Source organism: Leguminivora glycinivorella, unplaced genomic scaffold (genome assembly GCF_023078275.1).
Source record: "Leguminivora glycinivorella isolate SPB_JAAS2020 unplaced genomic scaffold, LegGlyc_1.1 Scaffold3, whole genome shotgun sequence".
Classification (NCBI taxonomy): domain Eukaryota; kingdom Metazoa; phylum Arthropoda; class Insecta; order Lepidoptera; family Tortricidae; genus Leguminivora; species Leguminivora glycinivorella.
Window position 1 is genome coordinate 1,568,612 of NW_025952828.1, and position 25,047 is coordinate 1,593,658.

The 25,047-nt window shown below is 38.4% G+C and overlaps 2 protein-coding genes across 2 annotated transcripts in view; one reads left to right on the forward strand and one right to left on the reverse strand.

Annotated features, from left to right (window-relative positions):
* The window catches only part of LOC125242036 (angiotensin-converting enzyme-like), a 294,233-nt gene that overhangs the window by 120,502 nt on the left and 148,684 nt on the right, over window positions 1–25,047 (forward strand). The gene's annotated exons all lie outside the window — the stretch shown is intronic.
* Window positions 7,526–9,837, reverse strand: LOC125242039 (skin secretory protein xP2-like). The gene is made up of 2 exons (XM_048150748.1): window positions 9,771–9,837; window positions 7,526–8,907 (listed from the first exon to the last, which is right to left on the reverse strand). The coding sequence occupies exons 1-2, from the start codon at window positions 9,780–9,782 to the stop codon at window positions 7,867–7,869; spliced, it is 1,053 nt and encodes a 350-aa protein (XP_048006705.1). The 5' UTR covers window positions 9,783–9,837; the 3' UTR covers window positions 7,526–7,866.

Here is a 25,047-nt window from a genome sequence, read left to right on the forward strand (position 1 = left end):
TTGAGCGCAGATTCATTTTATAAGCAAGTAAATGTTTCAAAATAGGAAGCCCTACGTCCTTGGCTATGGTATGCCAACAATCGGTTGAACAAACAGACGATCTGATAGGCCATGTCCGTCAGTGGCGCAACTTTCGAGCGTCACACTTCTGCACTGACGTGTGACTGCACGGTGTGTGAGTGCGACTTGGAACGTGGGCCAGGAAACCAGCGGGTTAAGTTTATGACTACGCATATTTGACCTGGAACATCGAATTTGAAGACGTGGTCCGAATAAGTGAAAGGCGTTAGGAAAACTCAGTCAAAGGCGTTATGCGATATGAGGGAGGGAGGGGTAAACCCAAACAACGATGGATGGATTTTGTGAAAGAGGATTATGAGAAATAAAGATACATGTGAGTGTTGAGATGACGAAAGATAGAGGATAATGGAAGAGGAAGACGCGTTGTACCGACCCCACATAACGTGGGATAAAGGTAGGAGGAAGAGATGAGCCAAACGAGCACACAGGTAGCTTGACAGTAATAGGCGATCACTGCCGCCTGTGGACACCCGAAACACCAGAAGAGTTGCAGGCGCCACTCTTTTCTTGAAGGTTTGAAGATTGTATCGGTCCTGACATACCGCAGGCGACACTTAATTTCACAGTTTAGCTGTGCGAAGCAGGAAGCACTCTGAGAAGAGACAAATAACTAGCTGCTAAGCCAATTAGTCGTGATCCTCAGTAATAAATAAAGAAATACACGATTGAGAAGATTGTTGTTCAATGTCGACTAGATTACGTTTATCTAATCTATTGGGGTGGATTCTCATCGCATTCCCACTGTCACTATCAAGATTCAAATTTTGAAAGCACCAAGTATGGAAATAAGTACACCAAGAATCACTTGCCATTACCAACCATTGAGTAAAGTAAAAAAATCTCCCGCTGATTCTCTAGCCCCAGTTTAGTAGCCCAGTTTGATCCTTATACAATATTCACTTACGCTAGTCATAGCAATAGCATCGACGCATAATATATATGTCTCGGAAATGATAGCGAAAGCCTGAGTCCGATGTTTAGAATGTATCTTGATTTATTTCATAATTTTGCATACATACGAATATTTACATAATTACCAACTTCGTTGCTTTTAAGAAATTGTACTAGTCCAGGGTGGCTAGCCGAATGGCACAATCGCTCACGAAACGCTCACGAAACGAAGCGCTAGTAGATATCTATCTCTATCGCGCTTGCGTATTGGCGCGACAGAGCCAGCGGCGTATCGCTTTCGTTTGGCGTCGGAGAAATGCCATTCGGCTACGGGGCCTGTTTACTCTTTTTTTATACCACGTGGGTGGCAAACAGGTATACGGTCCGCCTGGCTCACGTCAAAAGCACGATTTAAAATAAATTTGATAGCGTTTCAAACTGTTTTGAAATAGAAGTTTTTTCTACATTAAGTACATTATCTATGTAGACGTAGGTTACATATTCATTTGAAAATTTTCATTATTTTTATCGAGTAAACATAAACCTTTGGTAAAGCCTGCATTTCAGTTTTTACATGTTGTTTTTGATGTCATTGCCTTTGTAAAACTTTAAATTATTCATTTAAAAAACATCTTGATGTTTCCAGCTCCCTTTAAACCTATGATCATAGCCACTTTTAGCGTATAGAATTTAAATACATTGGGAAACTAGATAAGGCTTAATAGAACATTTCGCCACGCAGCAAGCAGTGCGATTGAAGATTACGAGTACTTCCATGGCTTTGCGTAACATAAACATGACTAGCTTTTGCCCGCGGCTTCACTCGCGTTAAATTCGAAAATTGCGGAATGCTTAAACTTCCACTTCCCATTTTAGGGAAATGGGGTGTTAAAGAGAGATAAAAAGCAGGCTATGTCACTCTCCATCCGTTCAACTATATCAAAGACATACGTACTTAAGACAGTCTCAGTCAGAAAAAAACGTACCTCAAAACCATATAGGAAAAGGTACGGTGGCCTAGATGGAGTTACACCTTTGGGGGACGCTCGGCTAGATGGCGCTAATATTAATATTTGTCATTTTAACACATATCAAGCTAAGTATATGGGCCAAATTTTCAAAACTGAGATTTATAATTTTTAAGCCGGTGTCGAGATATGGCAGTCTATGCGCTGTGATTACACATTTTACTTTGACAGTAACTCTCTATAATACATGATTCTCTTTGACTATATCCACTTAAAAAACGTCAATTCGTCTCTCCCTTTTGCCGTGAAAGACGGACAAACAAATAGACACACACACTTTCCCATTTATAATATTCGGACTATTTGTATGTCTTTCTATGTCACGTTTAAAAGTGGATCTTAAGGAATGACTTATAAAGTTAGTCTTTGGAAATTTGGAATTGGATGAGGGCTGATTTGGAATTGGTGAATGGAACGCATTCCAGAAGGTCTATCGGTGATTGAACACAGATTTGACCTTGGGTTTTGATCTGATTGACTTATAAGAAGATGGTGATATGTAAGTTTTTTCATCAGGTTTTCTATGAAAGTACACTGAGAGAAATTTGCATTGTGAATTTAACAAGTTCGACTTGTTGCGGTTTATCCGTTTGAATCAGCCAAACGTATGTTTAAAACAATATGTGTCAGGTTGTTTTTATAAAATCGACTTGTTGATTCAAATATATTGCCGATTCAAATGACAAGTAGCTTGTTGTTTGAACCAAAGAGCACGTAGGCGCTATTTTAACCAAAAAACTTGTTGAACGAACATGAAAACTGGTTGTATTTTCTCTCAGTGTAGTCATGATGATGATGATGAAATTGCTACTGTCTCTTATTAGAGACACGGGGCTTTCGGGATGATTCGTCATTTATTTATCATGGTGTCCATCAGAGTCCGATTGAGCAAAGTTAATAGAAATAGGTAAGTAGATAAAACTAGTATTTCTGCAACCGATAAAATGTTATTTACTTTGTAGGATCTTTTAAATATAATAAACCAGCGTTTGCCCTTGGCTTCGCTCACGTTAGAAAGAGACAAAAAGTAGCCTATGTCACTCTCCATCCCTTCAACTATCTCCACTTAAAAATCACGTCATTTCGTCGCTCCGTTTTGCCGTAAAAGACGCCGATTTATAATATCAGTATGGATAAATAGTCAATTATATTACTCCTTGGTATACATGCATTAATCGAAACGGTCACCAAAATTGGTTAATACATATTGTGTAACATTTTTTTATTAACTATTTCATGTTTACTTGAGAACTTCTAGAACAAAACGATAAATTTCAAACATAGTATGTTACTGCTATTATTTTGCCAAAATAAATAACATTTAATCTTCAATCCGGTAATTATTTTTAAATACCTTATTACCTTTGTTAATACAGATATACAGATATACAGAATTTATTGGTAAATAAGTACATTTACAAGTCATAAATTTCATTAAAACAATAAAGATTATTATTAACAACAATATGTTAGGTATTAAGTTAGGATTATGGATCAATGATCATTTTTCATAGACAATATAAATTCGTCAATTGAATAAAAAGCCTTTTCGATAAGCAACGATTTAAGCTTTTTGTTAAAAATTGTGTCACTTTTTGATTCCTTTATGTTAGTCGGTATTAAGTTATAAAGTGTTGGTCCCATGACTTTGAGTGACTTTCGTGACTTAGCAAGCCGGCACTTTGGAGCGAACAATATAGGCGACCTGCGGGCTGGCCGACTGCGGTTACATGCACTGGATTTGTACAAATGTATATTTGTTCTGCAATACATACACGCGGTTAGTATATACATACATGGCAGAGTTAATATTTTGTGCTTTTTAAATAAACCTTGTGCAGGATAGTCAGCGGGTTTGCCGTCAATTATGCGAAGGGCGCGTTTTTGCATTTTGAGCAGTCTATCGCGGTCAGCAGCAGTAGCCCAAAGGTCAACACCTGGAGAAAGTATGGCGTGAAAATATCCGTAATATGCAATTTTCAAGTTCTCAATGGATAAACTGGGTGCTATTCGAGATAACGCAAAACAGGCTGATGCCAGTCTGTCGCAGGTGGACTGTATGTGTGGGGCCCACGTTAGTCCTGAGTCGATTTGGTATCCTAGGTATTTTACGGTGTCAACCTGTGGGATTTGGGTGTCGTTTACTATAATGTCGAGTTTATTCGTATTAGTATGTTTCAGTTGAAAATGGATAATATTTGTTTTATCGAGATTAATTAACATACCATTAGCAGTGAACCACTTTTCCACCAAACTTGCCGCGTGGCAGAGTTTGGATTGTAAATTGTTGAAAGTATCCGCCTGCACAATAATACAGGTGTCATCTGCGAATATAATGTATTCCAAGTCAGGGCATGCCGCAGTGATGTCATTTATGAGGATCAAAAACAAGTTATTACCAGCTATTGAGCCCTGGGGTACTGCGCAGTTCCCTGTGGATTCCAAATCAGACTTAGAGTTTAAAACGTAAGTGCTCTGTTTCCGGTTTTTTAGGAAAGATGAAACAGTGTCGTGAAATGTACCCGCTATTCCATACTGTGACAGTTTTGTTAGAAGGAGCGAGTGGTCAATCATCTCGAAGGCGCGGGACAGGTCACAGAATATGGCTGCGACCTGCCGCGCGTCCTCGAGATGACCGAGCACCCGCGTCACTACGTCACGAGCCGCGTCCGTGGTCGACCGACCTGGCCGGTAGGCATATTGTTGGTTATTCAAAAGCCTGTTGGAGGTAAAATGCTGCATCAGTCTGTTACTTAATAGTCTCTCGAACACTTTTGAAATAACGGGTACCAGCGATATCGGTCGATAAGACTTTAGCGAGTTCAAATCACCCTTACCCTTGTAGACTGGTTGCACTTTTATTAATTTTAAAATGTTAGGATAAACACCCGCACTGACGCATTCGTTAAATAAGAAAAGTAACAAAGATACAACCACCGGTGGTAAACAATCAAGAATATACGTCGACATATCGTTTATATCCTTTGAGGTTTTACGTTTGATTTTTTTAAAAGTGTCAATCATTTCACTTATTGTGAACGGGTTATTCACAAAGGCTGGGGCTGGTTTACCTAAATAAGTGTTTAAGAACTCTAAAGCAGTATGAGTGCACGGTTGAACATTACTTACGTTAGGGTGGGCATAGTAGGTATTGAGGCGCGCGGCGGCCGAGGCCGCCCGTGCGCTTGCGCAGTCACCCTCCGACCCGCTCACGAGTATGTCGATTGCGCGATTGCCTTTGTTATTGTTATTGCATGTTTCATCGGATATTATTCGCCAGATGCTTCTACTCATGTTTTCGCCGCTTTTCGATATCTTTCTATTTATGTAGTCACTACGTACGCTTTTTAAAAGGGCCCAATACTGTAGTTCTAATCTATGAAGGTGGGAAAGTGACTCAACATCATAAGGCTTGTGAGAAAGTTTAATCTTAAGTTTACGTATATTATTACGTTTAAGTTTTACTAGATCATTGATCCAAACATCATTAGACATTCTTGCAGGGTGGTACTTAACAGGAAAGTTTAATTCAAAATAGTGCTTTAAAACATTCAACAACAATTCCATTCTTCCACTAGGGCAGTTACTTTTCGAGAAAATAGAATCCCAATCATATAAATCAAGACAACGAGTGAAATTACGTTTGTTACAGTCAGAAAACTTTCTTTTTAAGACATGACATTTTGGTGGGACCTTTTTATTAATATTTATAGCTACTTTTATAGATAAGTGATCGGATAAGTGAATGTCATTACAATGTACCTCCGCTATATCACGTTTAGGTATGTTAGAGTATGCGTGATCAATGCAAGTTTTAGACGAGTTTGTTATCCTTGTCGGTACGCTAACTAGGCTTTTAAAACCGTTTGCCTTTATTGTGTCAATTAGATTTTTACTATTGTTACAATTTATCAATAAATCAATGTTTATGTCACCAAGTATTATAACATTATTATTCTTAATTAAATTTAAATTCAAAATTTCGTTCAATTTAGACAAATACAACATTATATCACCGCTCGGTGGTCTATATATACATATTATAATGAGGTCAAGGTCGATGCACTCAATTCCGCACGCTTCGAATTGCATTTCAACTGACAAGTCTGCTACTTCCTTGCGCTCCATTGTGAGGATCTCCGGTCTTGTATATATACAAACTCCTCCTCCTATTCGTGAGGGTCGGCAGTAGTGGGTTTGCAGCTGGTAGTTGAGTATGTTTACTGATGTAATTTGATTTGATTCGAGCCAGTGTTCAGATAAGCACAATATATCTATATTTTTAAGTAACTGTAGCTCACTTTCCAGTTTATAGGTTTTATTTGCAAGGCGATTAATGTTCAAATGTAGTAAGTTAACCTGTTTTTTGCTAGGGTTGGTTTTGGCTGGACGTGTAGTTGTTTGAGGGAGACCGGGTCTCCCAATATTACCGCACTTAGGCTATTTTCCCGCCGTATTATTACATTGCGCACGCATTTGTAATTATACGCACAAACTAGTGCAGTCACGATCTGACATATAGAAACGGGCAAAGTGCTCACAAATATTGGAACGCTTTGGTATTAGAGGCGTGTTTCGATATTTTTGAGAGCTTTAGCCGCTCACATATATTTGATGGCGACTGCTACGATACCGAAGTACATAAATCTTTTACACCCTATTTGAGATAATACGCAATGCATTACTACATCGATTTTAATGGTGTACATAAAACAGATCACAATCGCTTTATACATAAATACAATATATACATAAATACAATATAGTTTTATGAGCGTGGGGACAGCCTTTTGTACGTTGAGACATATTGTATTCAAAATAATTACGCACTAAACTCACAAAATATTTCGAAATGAGTAATAAACTTGAAGGCATCATACAAGTACATTGCATTCTTAAAATATAATTATGAGCAATCATTTTGTTACTAAAAGTTATCAAATTAAAGAAAATGGTCGTGAAAATAGAACGTTTTTGCATCTTTGTATTTAAAGTCGAGCCAATGTCATCGAGTGAGCTTTTTTACTCAATAATCTTCACCATATTCTAGCTCAAGTACTGACATGAGTCGACCAGGGGTTTTGTATTTCGTGGCGACTTTAAACAAAACATGAGTTATTTGTAATTTTGCATTTTCGCAACACACATCCTCTGATGCCGCGCCGCTCTGTCGCAAACGAGTCTAAATCACCATCCACCATTTTGTAACCGCCATTTACTAAATGACATTGCTAACTTACAATTTTATGCATTATGACGTGTTATTACAGTTTTAATGTGCTATTGAAATCTTGCGTTTAAACTATAACTATAATTGTATGTATGTAGATAGTAAATATTACGCAAAACAAAGATCTCGTAGTACGTTTAATGTCGGGACGCTGTTACGCCACGCGCCGTCCGGCGATACAGATCTGGGTCATATTATTCCATTTCGTAAATCTCAACAATGCTAATCAGTTTTTTTATTACCCCTAATGCGTAGCTTAACGCTCAAAACAATGTATGGGAATAAAACCAGCGCATACAATTATTTTTTGGCAAAGCCAAACTTTATTACTCAGTTCGTAAAAAAATACTTTTCACAAAGGAAGAAGGAAATTCTATAAAATAACAGGTACATCAACTCAGGACTAAAAAAACATAACACCGATCAGGCTAAGCTTAAACAAAAAATCACAACAAAAAATAGACTAAAAAGAGTATTTTTCAGTGCGTTTCGTGCGCGGGTCGAGCGGCGGTACCTCCAAGTATCTAGCGGAAGCTACTATGCTTCTGAGGGCGCGCCGCTCGGCCCCCGCGCGTCGTATTACCGTGCTAAGCTTAAAATTTACATATCACATTCAGTTACTGCTCCCTGCAGCCTCTAATAGCTCTCATGATGTCCATACTCGTGACCATGACCATGAACGACAACTGGGACGGGGACCTTCACGGGGTAAGGCACCGGCTTCTCAATGTGCACGGGGACGTGCTTCTCGATGTGCACGGGGTACGGCCTGTCGACGGGCACCTTCACGGGGAAGGGCACGTGCTTCTCCACCGGGTACGGGATATGCTTCTCGACGGGGTAGGGCGCGGGCACGGGCACCTTGACCGGGTAAGGCACGGGCTTCTCAACATGGACGGGGTAGGGCCTGTCGACGGGGACCTTCACGGGGTAGGGCACGGGCTTCTCCACGGGGTAGGGGACGGGCTTCTCGACTGGGTAGGGGACGGGCTTGGGCACATGTACGGGGTAGGGCCTGTCGACGTGCACCTTGTATGGGACGTGCACGACCTTCTCAACTGGGTAGGGGGCGGGCACATGGACGGGCACCTTTACTGGGTACGGGACCTTCTTTTCAACTGGGTAGGGAGCTGGCACGGGGACCTTGACGGGGACATGGATGTGCTTCTCTACGGGGTAGGGTTGGGGTACGTACACCTTGACGGGGACGGGCCTGTCGACGGGCACATGTACGGGGTAGGGTACCTTCTTCTCAACGGGGTAGGGCGCTGGGACATGGACGGGTACTTTGACTATTTCCTTGACTGGGTAAGGGACGTGTTTTACGACCGGGTAAGGTTCGGGGACATGTACTTTGACTGGGACATGGACTTTCTTTTCTACTGGGTAGGGGATGTGTTTCTCGACGGGGTATGGGACCGGTACGTTCTTGACGACGGTGATCGTCTTGTGTACTTCCTCGTGTCCATGCGAGAGTCCCCCGTAGCCGCTGTCCCAGCCGCTCTCGAGGCCGCCGTGCCCGTAGCCGAGCCCTATGTCGAAGAGCCCTCGCTTCTCGTGTTTCTTGTCGTCGGTCGCCGCCTCCTTGTTGTCGGTCACTGCCACTTCTTTTTCTGCTTTCTTTGCCTCTTCCGCGTGCGCGAAGGCCAGAAGAGCCACCAGACTGGCGGCCACGAGCTGTAACAATCACTTATGTTAATAAGGATTTTTAAAAGAACAATCAAAAATTTTGAGGTCAGGAGGGGTAAGTGAAACAAAGATTGTTTTGCTCGACACAAAAGATACATTATAAGGATGCATAAAAATGAGTGCTTCCTTTACTCCATTTACTATACAGCAACTCATTTTTAATACTCTTGTAATCTTCAAAAATTTGCAATCTAGTGCATAAATAATGCACTAGATTCACCAGAATCTAAAAGTGATTGTCATCGCAATCAAAAGTAAACCGATATGTAGTGAACTGAAAGCGTAATTAATACCAGACTCTCATTAATCTATCCAGTTACAACGACAAAGCCTTTCCGCGTTGCATAATTCAAACGAACAGACTAGAACAAGGAATTTGATCAAGAAAGTCAAGGAACTAGCCTATAACAATGAGATTTTGAAGTTTTAGAACAAATTACTCGATAGTGAAAAAGTCACGAAAAATTTAATTTTTGGTACTAGTATAGTTTCAATTTCTCCATACAATGATGTTTTCCCTAGTTAATGTTTACGTTATAGTTAAATATTTAAGTAATAAGTTAATTCAAAATTCATGATAGCCCCTTAGGCCTGATTTAGACGGCGTGCGAACTCGCATGCGATTTTAGTTACATTGCGGGCTGTTGAGGTTACATACAATTTGGCACTGCCATCAAATACCGCAATGTAATACAACTCGTATGCGAGTTCTCGAACCGTCTCAGAAATGGGCCCTTAAGCTCCGCACTTCACTCAGTCACTGTCACTATCACCATTTCAAATTTCGAAAAACAGTTGAAAACGAAACAGTTGAAAATGGAACGGTTGAAGACAAAACAGTTGAAACACACCATGAGCTTCATGATGCTGCACGTAGGTTGCACTGAAGTGGAGTCCTGAATGCGAGTGATGCGTGGTTGGCCGTAGCTTCGCTATATATACTGCGCTGCGCGGGCGCATAAAAAACGAAGGCAGTAGGACCATGTTACACTTTCGCTGCGGACCGATAGGAGTTTGGCTTAATTAGGCTTGATCTGAGGCTTTTGTTAAACATAATTTAGTTTTCGAAAATTAGGTAAAATTAGTTTCAGCTAAAATGCGGAAATTTTAAAATTGAAACATGAATAATCTTGATCGATTTCGCTTTAGTTTGATGAGGACCTACGAGTAGAACTTTACTTAGCAGTAACATTTTAAATAGTTAAATACAATTGAAAATATGTTGGTTTTAACTAATTAATTTAAATGTAATACAGATTCAAGATCTTCGTTTATTTAAATTGGAAGCTGAAAATATTATTATACATACACATATAATTATAATAAAAGTTTCAATGTAGAATTTTTTCATTAATAATGACCAAATCTTACGGAGAGCGTGATCATTATAGGTTTTTGTCGATATCCCGATATTTCAGTTTTCTGTGATGCGCGTAAATGGTAATCAATTAATCAGGTTCTGTATCCCGATTTTTATAATTGATAAATAATAAATAAATATTGGGATCATGTTAGCCCCCAACTAAGCAAAGCTTGTACTATGGGTGCTATGCGACGATATACATACTTCAATAAATAAATACATACATATATACATAGAAAACAGCCATGACTCAGGAATAAATATCTTTTTAATTATAGGTAAATGGGATTGTTCTTGGCCACAGACTAGCCAAAGGCAAAGACGTGGCGTACGATGGAGTGAGCTCGCCCAGAAGATGCCTGTTCACTCTTGATTTGAAGGTCATCAGGTCATCACACAAATAAATGCCCTAAACTAACCATGAATCATTAAAAACTCTTATATTAATAAAGACTGAATAAGAAGAAATAAACTTTGCAACACTTTAAAACACAACAACGTTTTTAAAACAAAGTTAGACTTAATGTTTACTGAGATATTTTTCTGGTTACTCAGGTCTTACCCGTGACCATCAGGCATGAAACTTAGCGTAGCGTAGGCATAAAAAAAAAACGGTACCTAATCATAATCACAGTATAATTATTTATTACTAGCTTTTTCCCACGGCTTCGCTCGCGTTAAATTCGAAAACAGCGGAATGCTCCATATAAACGTCCACCCCCCCCCCTTTTAGGGAAGTGGGGGGTTAGAAACAGACAAAAAGTAGCCTATGTAGTGACATAGGCTACTTTTAGGTGTAAAGTGTTACATCCCTTCAACTATCTCCACTTAAAAAATCACGTCAATTCGTCGCTCCGTCTTGCCGTGAAAGACGGACAAACAAACAGACACACACACTTTCCTATTTATAATATTAGTATGGATATCAGCCCAGTGAAAATAACCGTAAATCATTCAAAGCTCTCAAAATAAACTACCTATTAGCCTTTGTTTTAAACATCAAAATGCACCAAATAAGATTTACAATTAATTACTTCCCAATAAGTACATAATAGTATGTAAATCACTCATGTAAATATGAAAATCCATTCATGCCCACCGACCCACCGCGTTCACGATCGAGTACACACGTTTCGACATGTCTGTGCAAACCTATTGATGACTCTTGCGCATGTTTACTTGAGTATAGGTTACAGTACCAGCCAGTCATTTGTCACCTGTATAATGTATATCAACACTTCAACATACTCCTTGTGATATCCTCGGCATTTGCCACGGCTCGTGGGGGCATGGGATCTGCTTTGACAACTAATCCCAAGATTTGGCGTAGACGCTCGTTTTGCGAAAGCCATTCCCATCTGACCTTCCAACCCAAATAACAAGGCGTTATTGGAATTAGTCGGATTTCCTCGCGATGTTTTCCTTCATCGAAAAGGGACTGGCAAATATCAAATGACATTTTCGCACATAAGTTCCGAAAAACTCATTGGTACGAGCCGGGGTTTGAACCAGCGACCTCCGGATTGAAATTCGCACGCTCTTACCGCTAGGCCACCAGCGTTTTTTTTTTTTAGTATGGATAGGTAGACGTTTGACCACGATCACACCTGATGGTCTACGGTGGAGCACGCGCTTACCTATGAGATACCTATTTACTCTTGATTTAAAGAGGCGTTTCGAGTATATAGTACCAGTCGTAATTTATCACCTGTGTAATGTAGGTATATCAACACTTCAACACACGGAATGAGCTACCTTCTGAGGTGTTTCCCTTGGGCTATGACATGGAGTTCTTCAAGAAGCAGGTATTTAGGGTTTTCAAAGGTTAGCACCGGATAAGTGGCTCCCCTGATGTTGCTTATGTCCATGAGCGGCGATGACTGCTTCCCATCAGGTTGCTCGTCTACTTGTTTGCTGCCTAAGTATATCATTAAAAATAAAACACTAAAACACTGTTGTAATATTAGCGGACATCTCCATAATTAGGTAGGTCAATATAAGTCTTAATGAAAATAACCGCGAATCATTGAAAACTTTTACTTATTTTATTTATTTATTTAAACTTTATTGCACAAAAATACACAAAAATTTACAAATGGCGGACTTAATGTCAAAAGGCATTCTCTACCAGTCAACCATAGGTTAGCTTTAGCGGATTTCCAACCCATTTTTTTAGTATACTGTTAAAAGTAGCTGTAATAAGTTTTTCCTCAAAAATTTCATTTTTGGCACAAGCTTTTATCGCCGACTGTACTTTTCTTTCAACAGTCATCTACTGCTCTCCGAGACGTTCCTGAAACCCCTTAGGTACTCGATGGGGATACGACATTTCATTACAGAGTTTCTATAGCCACCTTTCCGGGCAATTATCAGATCAGCTCCATGATACCATTGCATTGTCACGTGATTTACATAATTATGTGTGCAAAATTTCAGCGCAATCGGTTAAAGATATCTGATTCAATATTGAGTCGCAAGATTTCACCCATACATACAAACATTGCAAGTTAAAATAAAAGCTTAAAAATATCATCTTTACGTTCCAATGTTACAATCTTCGTAACACATTTCGATGAACTTATTTACAACATCACCTGTGCGCAAAAGGACATATTTTTTCATCACCCCGAGCAAAAGTTCAATCTCCGGACACAACCTTGACATGAGTCAAAGTGCATCAAGAACTTCGCTCGGATGCCACGAGCTGTATCAAGGTCATCTGAGGTAACTGTGTCTCTTAGAGTAAATCCATTATTTACGATATCACACCTTGTCAGATCACGCATTTTCAAAGAAAATGCATCTACAAGTTAATTACAAGAGCTGGGGGACGATTTTTTAATCTCGGCCATTCGATTTCGTGAAATTCGTTCAATAATATCTCCACTACTAGCGATTTAAATTCTACTAACAGAATCGAAAACGAGTGGTCATTACCACTAGTTTTAAAATTACTAGCCGTCCTTTTTCAAAAATAGCATTTCCACAGACTTTCGAACGGCGAATTCGTGCATTCGAAATTCAAAAATCGATCCCCTGGCACGAATTGAACGAATTAGTGAATGAAAATCATGCGTATGTGACAGATTAACCTGATATAATTGAAGCACATTCCATTCTATTCTTCTATTCTATATCATATGATGAATGTTGCTTGTATTCCATTCGCGTCAGTATTCGGGAAAAGATCTGTAGTAGGTACATTAAATTAAATGGTGTAAATTAGACTTTTAAAGGTATATCTTCAATACTGAGAAAGCCGTTTAAATTAAAAGTGTGGTGACTATAGTTATAACTATTGTATGGTAAACTAACCTAACCACAAAATTAAAATTTAAAAAAAAAACCGACATAGTGACTCGATTTTGATGAAAAGTGTTTAAGAACTCCTGACTAATCCGCCTTCAAACAAAAAAAAAACTAAATCTAAATCGGTTCATCCGTTCGGGAACTACGATGCCACAGACAGACACACACAGACAAACAGACAGCTAGACAACGTCGTTTTTGCGTCGGGGATTAAAAACATCGCGCCGGGTCATCTATTTTAGTCTAGTGGTCAAATTTAGCCGCGTAGCCTGAAGACGTAGGTTTGATTCCGGACTTGGCCGCAAAACGTGGTCACTATTTATTTGGTATATGACACCTATTTCAATTTCTAACACAGAAGAGTTATTACGAATTTAGAATCATAATCTTGAATGTATGTAATAGGCATATTTGCTTACCTATTAATTGTGAAATATTGCTAGTACTTCAATTTACCGCTATAAATAACTAGTTTGGTTATTGGTTTGATAATCAATACGATTATTGGTTTGATATTACCTACTGAATCGGCCTAGTAAAGATAAACTAATTTTATATTTTACGAGCTCTGGCAGGCAAGCATGGTCGCGCGATATATGATAAAACATCAGGCCATCGCTATCGAACTTACAAAAAGTGCGATAGGGACGGGCTGATGTTTTATCATTTATCGCGCGACCATGCTTGCCTGCCTGGTTTTAATGTTTTGTACTAGATCTGTACCTTACAAGTCTTACAACCTACCATAGATATACTTAAGTTCACGTCTATATTCCCAAGAAGTGTAGGCAGAGCACTTGAACGGTTGCTGGAAGAAAACGAACTTGTGATATTTGAGCAGGTTTCTAATCCATCAGCTACACCACAATCGAATCAATCCGACAGCTACAACCAAGTTTTACGACACCCACGATAGGAAACAGGGTGGTGAAATTTTTAACCCCTCACCGCACAGGGAATGTAAATATTAAGATACAGCGGGGTAATTTCGACTGGGGGAAAATTACTACTGATTCATTTTTCTCCATTTAGGTATACCTATTATGTTGAGTTACACATGTATACACTGAACACGCGTGCTATATGTAGTGGAACATCTATTTAATAACACAAACATTGTAAAACATGGAAAAAAAATGGTGCTGTTACAATCGTCTTCTAGTCGAAATTGTCCCTTTCTGTACCTTATATGTCGTTTAGTTAAGAACTGTAACAGAGCACATTGGCGTGGTCTTGTGTAGGAGCTCAAAACTTATTTTGGGTTAGCGCACCAGCCAAGTAAGTAAGAACTGTAACGCGGTGGCTTGAGTGGGCGACGGTCGCGCGATGGTCGCGCGACGGCGATGCGACGCATACGAAATCAAACCTTATCGATATGGAAGTATGAGACGCGACGGCGTAACAAAGATAAATCTCAGAACAGCCGCAATTGCCTCTATATTTGGTCTAAATGCTTAAACCTGATCAAACGTAATAGGTGTGATATTTTTTGCACAATATTACGTATTCCTACTAATTCACAGTTGACGGATAATTAGAGATGTAGTGCATAATAGTTGTCCATCGGATTTTCTCGGAAACGTTCGTATTTGTCGTGCTGGTTCGGTCTACGTTAGTACTTCTTGTACAGAGTGACTGAAACAGTATGACACTTCGAGAATTTCCGTGAAAACACGAATATGCACTTGCAGGTTGTTATAACTTATATCAATCTTTTAGGCACTGGTCCCACCGCGAGCTAGTAAACTATGGGCTATCGGCTATAAAAACGAATAAAAGATAATCACTCCCGTGTAAATAAAAGAGACACGGCGATGTTTATAGTTACTCGCCCAGCGCGCAGCGGTCAGCTATCAATATCGCCGTGTCTCTTATTTGCACGGGAGTGCTTATCTTTCGTTCGTTTTTATAACCGATAGCTCATAGCTTACTAGCTCGCGGTGGGACCAGTGCCATATGCTCGGCTTTTGCTGACAATATCCACATTTTATATTAAAGCTACAGATAGTAAAGTTCGGGGTGCTAGTGTAGAAATTATAACCTTTGTCATTTCCAATTTTTGACATTTGATATGACGTAAATTCGTGTATTCAAAACTAGCTTTTTCTTTCCGGCTTCGCTTGCGTTAGAAAGAGCCAAAAAGTAGCTATGTCACTCTCCATCCTTTCAACTATCTCCACTTAAAAAATCACGTCAATTCATCGCTCCCTTTTGCCGTGAAAGACGGACAAACAAACAGACACACACACTTTCCCATTTATAATATTAATATGGATTAATATGGATAAACAGAGTGATTTAGTAAACTAGATAAATATAGAATTAATATAGAATTATTTGATGTAGTTAGTATACGTGTAAATAGCATGTGTAGTTAGAAGAATATCTTTCGGTGCTTCTGCTGGGAGGAAGCTCTGTAGCAGAACCACTTTGAAATTAGGTTTAAGTACTTACACAAAAACTAGGCATATAGAATTTTTCTAAATGGCCCTAGAATTTTATAGATATCTTACAGATATTTTTTGATATGTTTATGTTTACGAATGACGATGTGGTTCTGCCGGGGAGCATGTTCCTAAAATACCAACAACCTGTATTCTGTGTTGAACACAAAATTTTAGCATCTAGTAGAAGTATTCTATGATCGAAATATAAGAGAATAATGAAGGATTCTAAAATTATTTTAAATATATATTTGCACGAAAGAAGCATCCTGCACAATACCCAGATACTTAATGTACTCATGAGTTAATACTTTCCTGTAATTATAATCACACCAAAAACATAACTGTTAAAAAGTGAGCCAAGTTCCTATCGGCTAATTGTTCCCCTAAAAAAGGGTTGAAATATGAAAACAAGGAAGCAACACGAACAAACTACTTTAGAACTAATATATGTTTATTTTTAAGGGATGTTTATTTAAAATTAACAAAATTTTAAAAAAACACGGTGTATAATCTCACATTGATAAGTAAATATACCTAAATTTTAATTCAAATGTTAAATTATCTTTCCCTATAACAAATGGGCTGAACAAGGTGCTTACTTACATAAAAATATTAAGCTAGCTATAATAACGTGTTCTTTGTATGTAAGAAACAGCAACATAATTCAATATTTAACACAGTACGTACATGTGCCAGATAAAGCGAAATGCACTTGCGGACATGTCATGGTCGATCTTACCTACATAACTACACAATAAAAGGGATGAAATATATAATTTACGTAGGTATAATTTTACTTCTGTACTTGCAATAAATAGGCACTGAGTTACAGCGGGGTCAAAAGTGGGTTGAAACGGTTCGTGTAAATAGTGCACGACATGCGCGCAGCCTGTTGCTGGAACTTGGCCTGCGCACTACCGTGCGCTTAGATTATGTTCGCTATTTAATTGTAGGTAGTTTTCAATAGTGATTTCCCTCAATTAATGTTGAACTTCGCGAGACTGCGTTTAAGTAGCTATTTTATTTGTAGTGAATAGAATGCAGGTTGAAATTATCAACTTGAAATAAAAGCTTGTAATAACCACAAAATTAAAATTTTGATAAAACCCCCGACCGCGAGATAGGAAACCAATTTTCATGAAACATGGCTAAGAACACTCCCGACTAACTCAGCTTTGAGACAAAACGAACTAAATCTAAATCGGTTCATTCGTTTGTGAGTTACGATGCCACAGACAGACATACACACAAACAGACAGACAGACACGGCTAACTTATAACACCCCGTCGTTTTTTGCGTCGGAGGTTAAAAACACACTTTACCTTCAAACCTAATCGCGGTCAAAGTTCACAAGACTTTTATTTATTTATTTAAACTTTATTGCACAAAAGAACAACTTAATGAACTTAATGTGTGCAAAATGCGAACTTAATGCGACTTTCTGTACCAGTCAACTTTTCTAAGAAACCGAAAAACAGGTTCTTCATGTTCCATGATAAATAAATAAATAAATATTATAGGACATACTTACACAGGTTGACTGAGCCCCACGGTAAGCTCAAGATGGCTTGTGTTGCAGGTACTCAGTCAACGATATACATAATATACAAATACTTATATACATAGAAAACATCCATGACTCAGGAACAAATATCTGTGCTTATCACACAAATAAATGCCCTTACCGGGATTCGAATCCGGAACCGCGGCGTAGCAGGCATGATGTTTCAGTTCATATCTTCCGGCTCCATCATCAGATCAGTTTGACAGTACACAATTATTGTATTGTCATCAGAACTATGTAGGTACAGTCAACCAATTGGCACCCTAGGCCACTGTAGAACTATGTCAAAGTGACGTTATAAAGCAGATTGTAAGAAATCTCTTACTGCATGTCATTTTGACAAGGTTGTAGAGTGGCCTAGGGTTCTAATTGGTTGACTGTACATTGTACTATCAGCTGCAAAAGTGCATGGTAAAATTATGAATGAATTCACTGATAAATTCACCATGCATGCATGTGTGCTAGGAATGCGCCTCTTTTAATATATTTGATCGCCAGTGTCCGAGGTGTGCCACTGGTGGCGAAGCCGGGAATCGAACCCGGGCTATCGCGGCTGACGTGCTAAACCGTTACACCACCTCGACCGCCGAGGTACCCGTCGAAATTTCTCTAAAAAAAAAAATAAAAAAAAATGTTTAATAAAATAATTTGATTTGTTACAAACTTCGCTGGTTAGTGTCAGTTCGACCTAGCGTTGAAAAAACCGGAAAAAATCAAATGATTTTTCCCGAAATTTATGAATTTTTCGTTTTTTTCGGTATTTTTCGGGTTTTTTAAGAAAAAAACAAATACATTATTAAAATTAGTATTCTATTAATCACTCTCACTCTCATCATGTACTGGCGCTCAACTGACCTTGGCAGTAAAAAAGGCGGTTAATTTGAAAAATATAGTGCTCACCGGCGAATTGTCTTCATAAAACGCGTGTCTTCTTAAGTTGGCGGAATCATCGACGACACTTAAAAAAATATTGAAAATGTAAGGATGAAGGATTAATTCCCATAGAAAATTCGAATTTCGCGCCATTTTTAGTGCCAAGATTTGTAATATTGTCTTCGGTTACCGCGATAGTTACTCATGAAATAAAACATTTGCAGTTTGTTTTTGTCAATTTTGTGTAGATTAATTGTTTTTTTTTAACATAATAATTTTAATTTTTTTGAATATTGTATAACTGGCTTTATTAATAGTGTGTGAACCTGCCTTAAAAATCTATATTATTTGTGGTCATGGTTCGTTAATATTTCTTGTATGTGGGTAGCTTTTGCACATTGTAATTTTTCCTCCGTCAGCCGTTGACCACGAACGCTGTAAAGAGTTCGAAACGTCGGGATGAATTTCAAATTCATTATACGCGATTTAATCCGTTTCCATAGTTTTATTTGCCAATATAATAGTGGCACTGAAGCTTTAGTAGTTTCATGTGTTCTGCCTACCCCTTTTTGGGATACAGGCGTGATTGTATGTATGTATGTATGTATTTGCCAATATTTGGTTGACCGTCTGTATTTCAGTCATTTCTGCTTCCATGTCGTCGGTGTATCCCGTTTGTAGGTGCAAATTCGCCCGAATAAAGATTAATTTATAAAATCGTTCGGGCAATAACCGATTTCTATGTCTGGTATGTGTCCGTCCAAACAATGACAAATTTCTTTCATATTTTATGTTTTTTTTGAAAAATAAGAGCCGAAACATTCGCGGTTTTTTCCATAAATTTCTGAAAAAAACCAAAGGAAATGGAAAAAAACGGGAATTTTCCGGCTTTTTTCATCGCTAGTCGACCTAATAAAAACGTGTTAACAACACATTCTTCACCAGCACATTTACTATGAAAGAGTCTAAATTGACGACGACGCCATCGAATGCAGACATCAGCCATCGCCAGATTTGATTCAGCGAGCCTAGTGTACAGTCAACCAATTTGAATCCTAGGCCACTGTAGAACCTTTTCACAGTCAACGTCAAAAGTGACTTCTATGGAAAATAATGCACGGTGTCAATAAGACAGGGTTCTAGAGTGGCCTATGATTCAAATTGGTTGACCGTACGCCAGCTTCTAATGAAATGAAATTAAACGGACAGGCGTGATTTTATGTATGTATATGTCGCAGGGAAATGGCCAGAACAGAGACTTGATCAAATCTCTAAGGGATATGATCAAATCACGCAGGATGTCAAAATGGTGAATCCATTTCATCATTTCTCTAGAAAATTTCAGTCATTTGACTAAATCCCTGACTATGTTTAGTGAAATCACAAAATCGGCCAATAGTCATGCCACGTTTTGTCATTTCACTAGATTTGTTTAGCGATTTGATAAAATCCCTGAACCACAACAGTAAGTTGACGAAACGAGTTTATAACGTCAACTTGTTTTATCATTTCGCGACAAAACCTGTTCAGAGATTTGATCAAATCACCATATTTATTATTATGTTTACCATATTTCAGTTGAGACTTTATCATTGCCTTAAATTTGTTTAGCAAAATGTTAAAAGAAATTTACTTTTTGAGTTCGTTTCGTCAACTTACTGTCGTGGTTCAGAGATTTTATCAAATCTCTAAACAAATCTAGTGAAATGACGAAAAATGACAAAATCGGCCAATATGTCTATTGGCCGATTTTGTGATTTCACTAAACAGAGTCAGGGATTTAGTCAAATGACTGAAATTTTCTAGAGAAATGATGAAATGGATTCGCCATTTTGGCATCTTGCGTGATTTGATCATATCCCTTAGAGATTTGATCAAATCTCTGTTTTCGCCATTTCCCTGCGACATATATATATTCAATGGATTTTTAAAGCACACCTCGGACACTGACGATCAAATATATGAAAGAGGCGCGTTCATAGCACACAATCCAAGCTCGTGTAGGTGAACGCGTGCCAAGCTTGTATGAGTGAGATATGAAAGGTCGACTGTTAGCGTTTTTGACAGGCGGTAACTGTGAGGTAACCGAGAGGGGGTGGGCGACACTTTCAGCGGGGAGTGGGAGTGGCCATACTGTACGATAGTTTACTCTTTATTAAAGTAAGCCAGAATTTGTGATGCGATAAGCAAAATAAACAAAGCATGTTTTTTTCTTGTTTAAATAAAACTAGGGCATAGTTAATTGGCAACGATGTACACGACATGGAACGTAACGAAATAGTTGAATCCGATGACCAGCCACAATAAATACCTTGGAAACCGGTAGCTTAAACTAGTTTGAACTTCTTTCCGTAAGGTGTATTCCAATTTAAGCAACATGACTTTGATTTGATAGTTGAACGATCTGATATAGTTGATAGTGATCCTGCTAAGCCGACGAACCTAGTTTAGAATCTGTAAGGCCCACTTCAACCACTTAACTCAGGGTTAGCGGGCTGTCATCTGTCAAATTCCATATAAAATAGTGGGTTAACCCTCGGGTTAACCCTCCATTTTAGTTGGTGCAAGTAGCCCTAGGGGTACCTACTTATTTGTGTGATGTGATGGATGTTCTTTCATGGATGTTTCCGATTTTTTCTATGAATCTAAGTATTTCGTCACTACTTTAAAAAAACCTATAATATTATACTTACCTTCTTGCCTATTTTTGATACAAAATCAACATGTAACTGCAATATCACAATTTCGTTTTTACTTAGCCATTTAATTGCCAGATTTACCCGGAGTGGCACTAAAACTTAAGCAGTTTCATGTGCTCTGCCTACCCTGTTTGGAAATTCAGGAGGAAGTTTATGAATGTATGAAAAGTGATCTCCCATTGTCACTCAAGCGGAGACTCATGGACATGTGCATACTTCCAATTTTCACCTACGGTGCACAAGCTTGGTCTTTGACAGCGTCTCAGAGGTCCAAACTCGGGGTTTGCCAGCGAGCTATGGAGCGCAGCATATTAGGCGTAAAATTAATGGATCGTATCCGGAACACTACGCTGCGCTCCAAGACAAAAATTATAAACTGAAATAAAGAAGACAAAAATTGTCGATGTGGCTCGGAAAGCGGCCAAGCTAAAGTGGGACGGCTGAACACGTCTGCCGCATGCCGAGTGAGCTGTGGGCTAACTCAGGGCTAAGATTGCCACAGAGTGGCAACCCGGCCTAACGCGAGGATCCGGCAGACCCCGCCGGCGATGGCGGGACGACTTGGATTGCTTCCTTAATAACTGGCCCGAAACTGCCCGAGATCGGGAAGATTGGAAAAAGAGGGGGGAGGCCTTTGCCCAGCAGTGGGACACAACAGGCTCCTAATAATAATAAAAAAAACCGGCCAAGAGCGTGTCGGGCCACGCTCAGTGTAGGGTTCCGTAGTTTTAAGTATTTTTCTCAAAAATTACTGACCCTATCAAGTTCAAAACAATTTTCCTAGAAAGTCTTTATAAAGTTCTACTTTTGTGATTTTTTTCATATTTTTTAAACATATGGTTCAAAAGTTAGAGGGGGGGGGACGCACTTTTTTTTCCTTTAGGAGCGATTATTTCCGAAAATATTAATATTATCAAAAAACGATCTTAGTAAACCCTTATTCATTTTGAAATACCTATCCAACAATATATCACACGTTGGGGTTGGAATGAAAAAAAATATCAGCCCCCACTTTACATGTAGGGGGGGTACCCTAATAAAACATTTTTTTCCATTTTTTATTTTTGCACTTTGTTGGCGTGATTGATATACATATTGGTACCAAATTCCAGCTTTCTAGTGCTAACGGTTACTGAGATTATCCGCGGACGGACGGACGGACGGACGGACGGACGGACGGACAGACAGACATGGCGAAACTATAAGGGTTCCTAGTTGACTACGGAACCCTAAAAATGTATCAAAATGTAAATGTAAGAAACATTTTTTAAAAGTGATATCAAAACAAAATCATGATTTTGTAATCTGAATTCGTGGTCTTAGTGTCGGCTCCTTTCACTGGGTTATTTATGGTTTAAACATGCTTCAAGGATATGAAAATAGTAAAAAAATAGGAAATAATTCAGTAACTGTCAAAATAACTTTATTCTCAGTTACTTTATTTTTATAAAAATAAATAAGTTGGTACACATTTTACCCCTATATTTATTTTTGTTACATGTTGTCTTCTACTGTTATATTATTGTGTGTAATTAGCACTTTTATTATGTGTATCTGATACTTGTTTTAAGACATAAAACAATGAAATAATGTTTTACATTTTGTCACATAACTAATTCTTACTTCTGTAGGATTTTTGAAAATTTCTCTTTGACCTTTGAAGGTCAAAGAGATTAAGATTATAATATATGTAATGAACTATTCATACTCGTAAAAGCTTGTAATTAGGCCTACATAAGATAAAAAGATAAAAGATAAAAAATGTTTATTGCACAAAAAGACACAAATGAGATGCATTCTTACATAGCTTACAATTACCTACGTGCATAGCTTAGTTGGTTTACATGATACATAATTTACATGAATAAACATATTTTTGAGTTGAGTTCTACATTTACATTTGTGGAACATTGAGATCATGATAATAACACACACATTTAATGCCCTTACCGGGTTGAGAAACCAGAATCATCTGCTTTTAAATTACATTCAAGCGGATTTATAAAAAATAGGGGTAAACTGTGGCGTAGGCGACAGGCTGGCAACCTGTCACTGCAATGTCACATTTTTCTTTTCTTTCAACCCCTTAATTGCCAGGAATGGCACTGAAACTTGAATAGTTTAATGTGCTCTGCCTAGCCCTGGGATACAGACGTGACTGACTGTATGCATGTTTTACAAAATGTAAATGTAATAAATAATGGAAAGTGACTATAAATTAGCGACCAGTCTTCTTGCGTTAGCTTTGCTTCGATTTATAATAAACGCAGCTAGGCAAAATATGTCGCTTACATAACAACTTTATCTGAAAACTTGTTGGTTTACTTCAACGATTGATCAACGGTACGGTCAAAGATAATAATATATTTCAGTTTTTACACTGAGAGAAATTTGCATTGTGAATTTAACAAGTTCGACTTGTTGCGGTTTATCCGTTTGAATCAGCCAAACGTATGTTTAAAACAATATGTGTCAGGTTGTTTTTATAAAATTGACTTGTTGATTCAAATATATTGCCGATTCAAATGACAAGTAGCTTGTTTGAACCAAAGAGCACGTAGGCGCTATTTTAACCAAAAAACTTGTTGAACGAACATGAAAACTGGTTGTATTTTCTCTCAGTGTACCCCGGACGCAAACACGACGGGGTGTTATACTCGTAAGTTTGACGTGTCCATTTGTAGCTCCCAAAAGGATGAACCGATTTAGATCTAGTTTTTTTTTTGTTTGAAAGCTGAATTAGTCAGAAGTGTTTACAGCCATTTTTGATAAAAATAGGTCCACTTTGTCGGGGATTTCCTGACACTGGCGATTTACCCTGGATATTCTGAATTTACCCTCCAAATCCGTTCCGTTCTCAAAAAATAAAATTTGTCAATCCACTGTGCATTGGGCAGCTCGGAATCTTTTGTGTTCAAAATAGAGAGATTCTTTGAAATGGGATATAAACAGACCCCTACGATCAATATGTAGACTGCGTAAATGGCCGTTTAGTTAAAAATATTTGAAGATATAATTTTCCCATGCCACATTTCAGTTTTATTGTTTTTGACACAAAATAAGCAAACTAAAAGCTCGACTATAAGCCGTCTTGTACTCTAACGTGGGAAGCCTGGGAAGGGCATTACTAGTACATACCCTCGTTAATACGATTGGGAACGTAAGCTTGGTAATGGACACTAAGGGTGTAGTGCATTAGAGGGTGAAATAGATAAAGATGTGCTGGGGGACAAATCTGTTAATGCATAGGGGAGAACTAGACACAAATGCCTAAATGATGGCGCAGCCCTACCCAATCCTTCCTCCACTTCATGTTCATGTTTTGTTATTTGTAATAAGGCACAGCGGGGCAAAACCCGACTGGGGGGCAAATGTAACTAGTCCATTTTTTCCATGTTCTACAAAGTTTGCATTATTAAATAGAGTGTCCACCGGTTATGTATGGTAGGCGTGTTCAGTAGATACATGTAGAACTCAACATCATAGTGTAATAATAGAAAAAATGGATCAGTTTCATTTGCCCCCCAGTCGAGATTTGCCCCGCTGTACCTTATTTGTAACTATCTTTGTGTAAATAAATATTTTTAGACACAAATGTGCCTGACAAAACTTAGTCAAAAGCAATAGAGTCTCAGATATTGGACTATCTTTTTGTACTAAAAACACTAGGTATTCTTGTGATTAACAGAATAAACTGATATCGAAATTGTTTAAATCCCTCTTTATAATTGCAATATACCTCTAATACTTCTTCTGGTATCGAGTAGGTAGGTAGGTAGGTTTTTGACGTTTTTAGTACCTACACTTTAAGGCTTTCACCGTAAAAAGGTACCACCACTTCACTTGGTATTGGTACATGTAGGTACAAACAG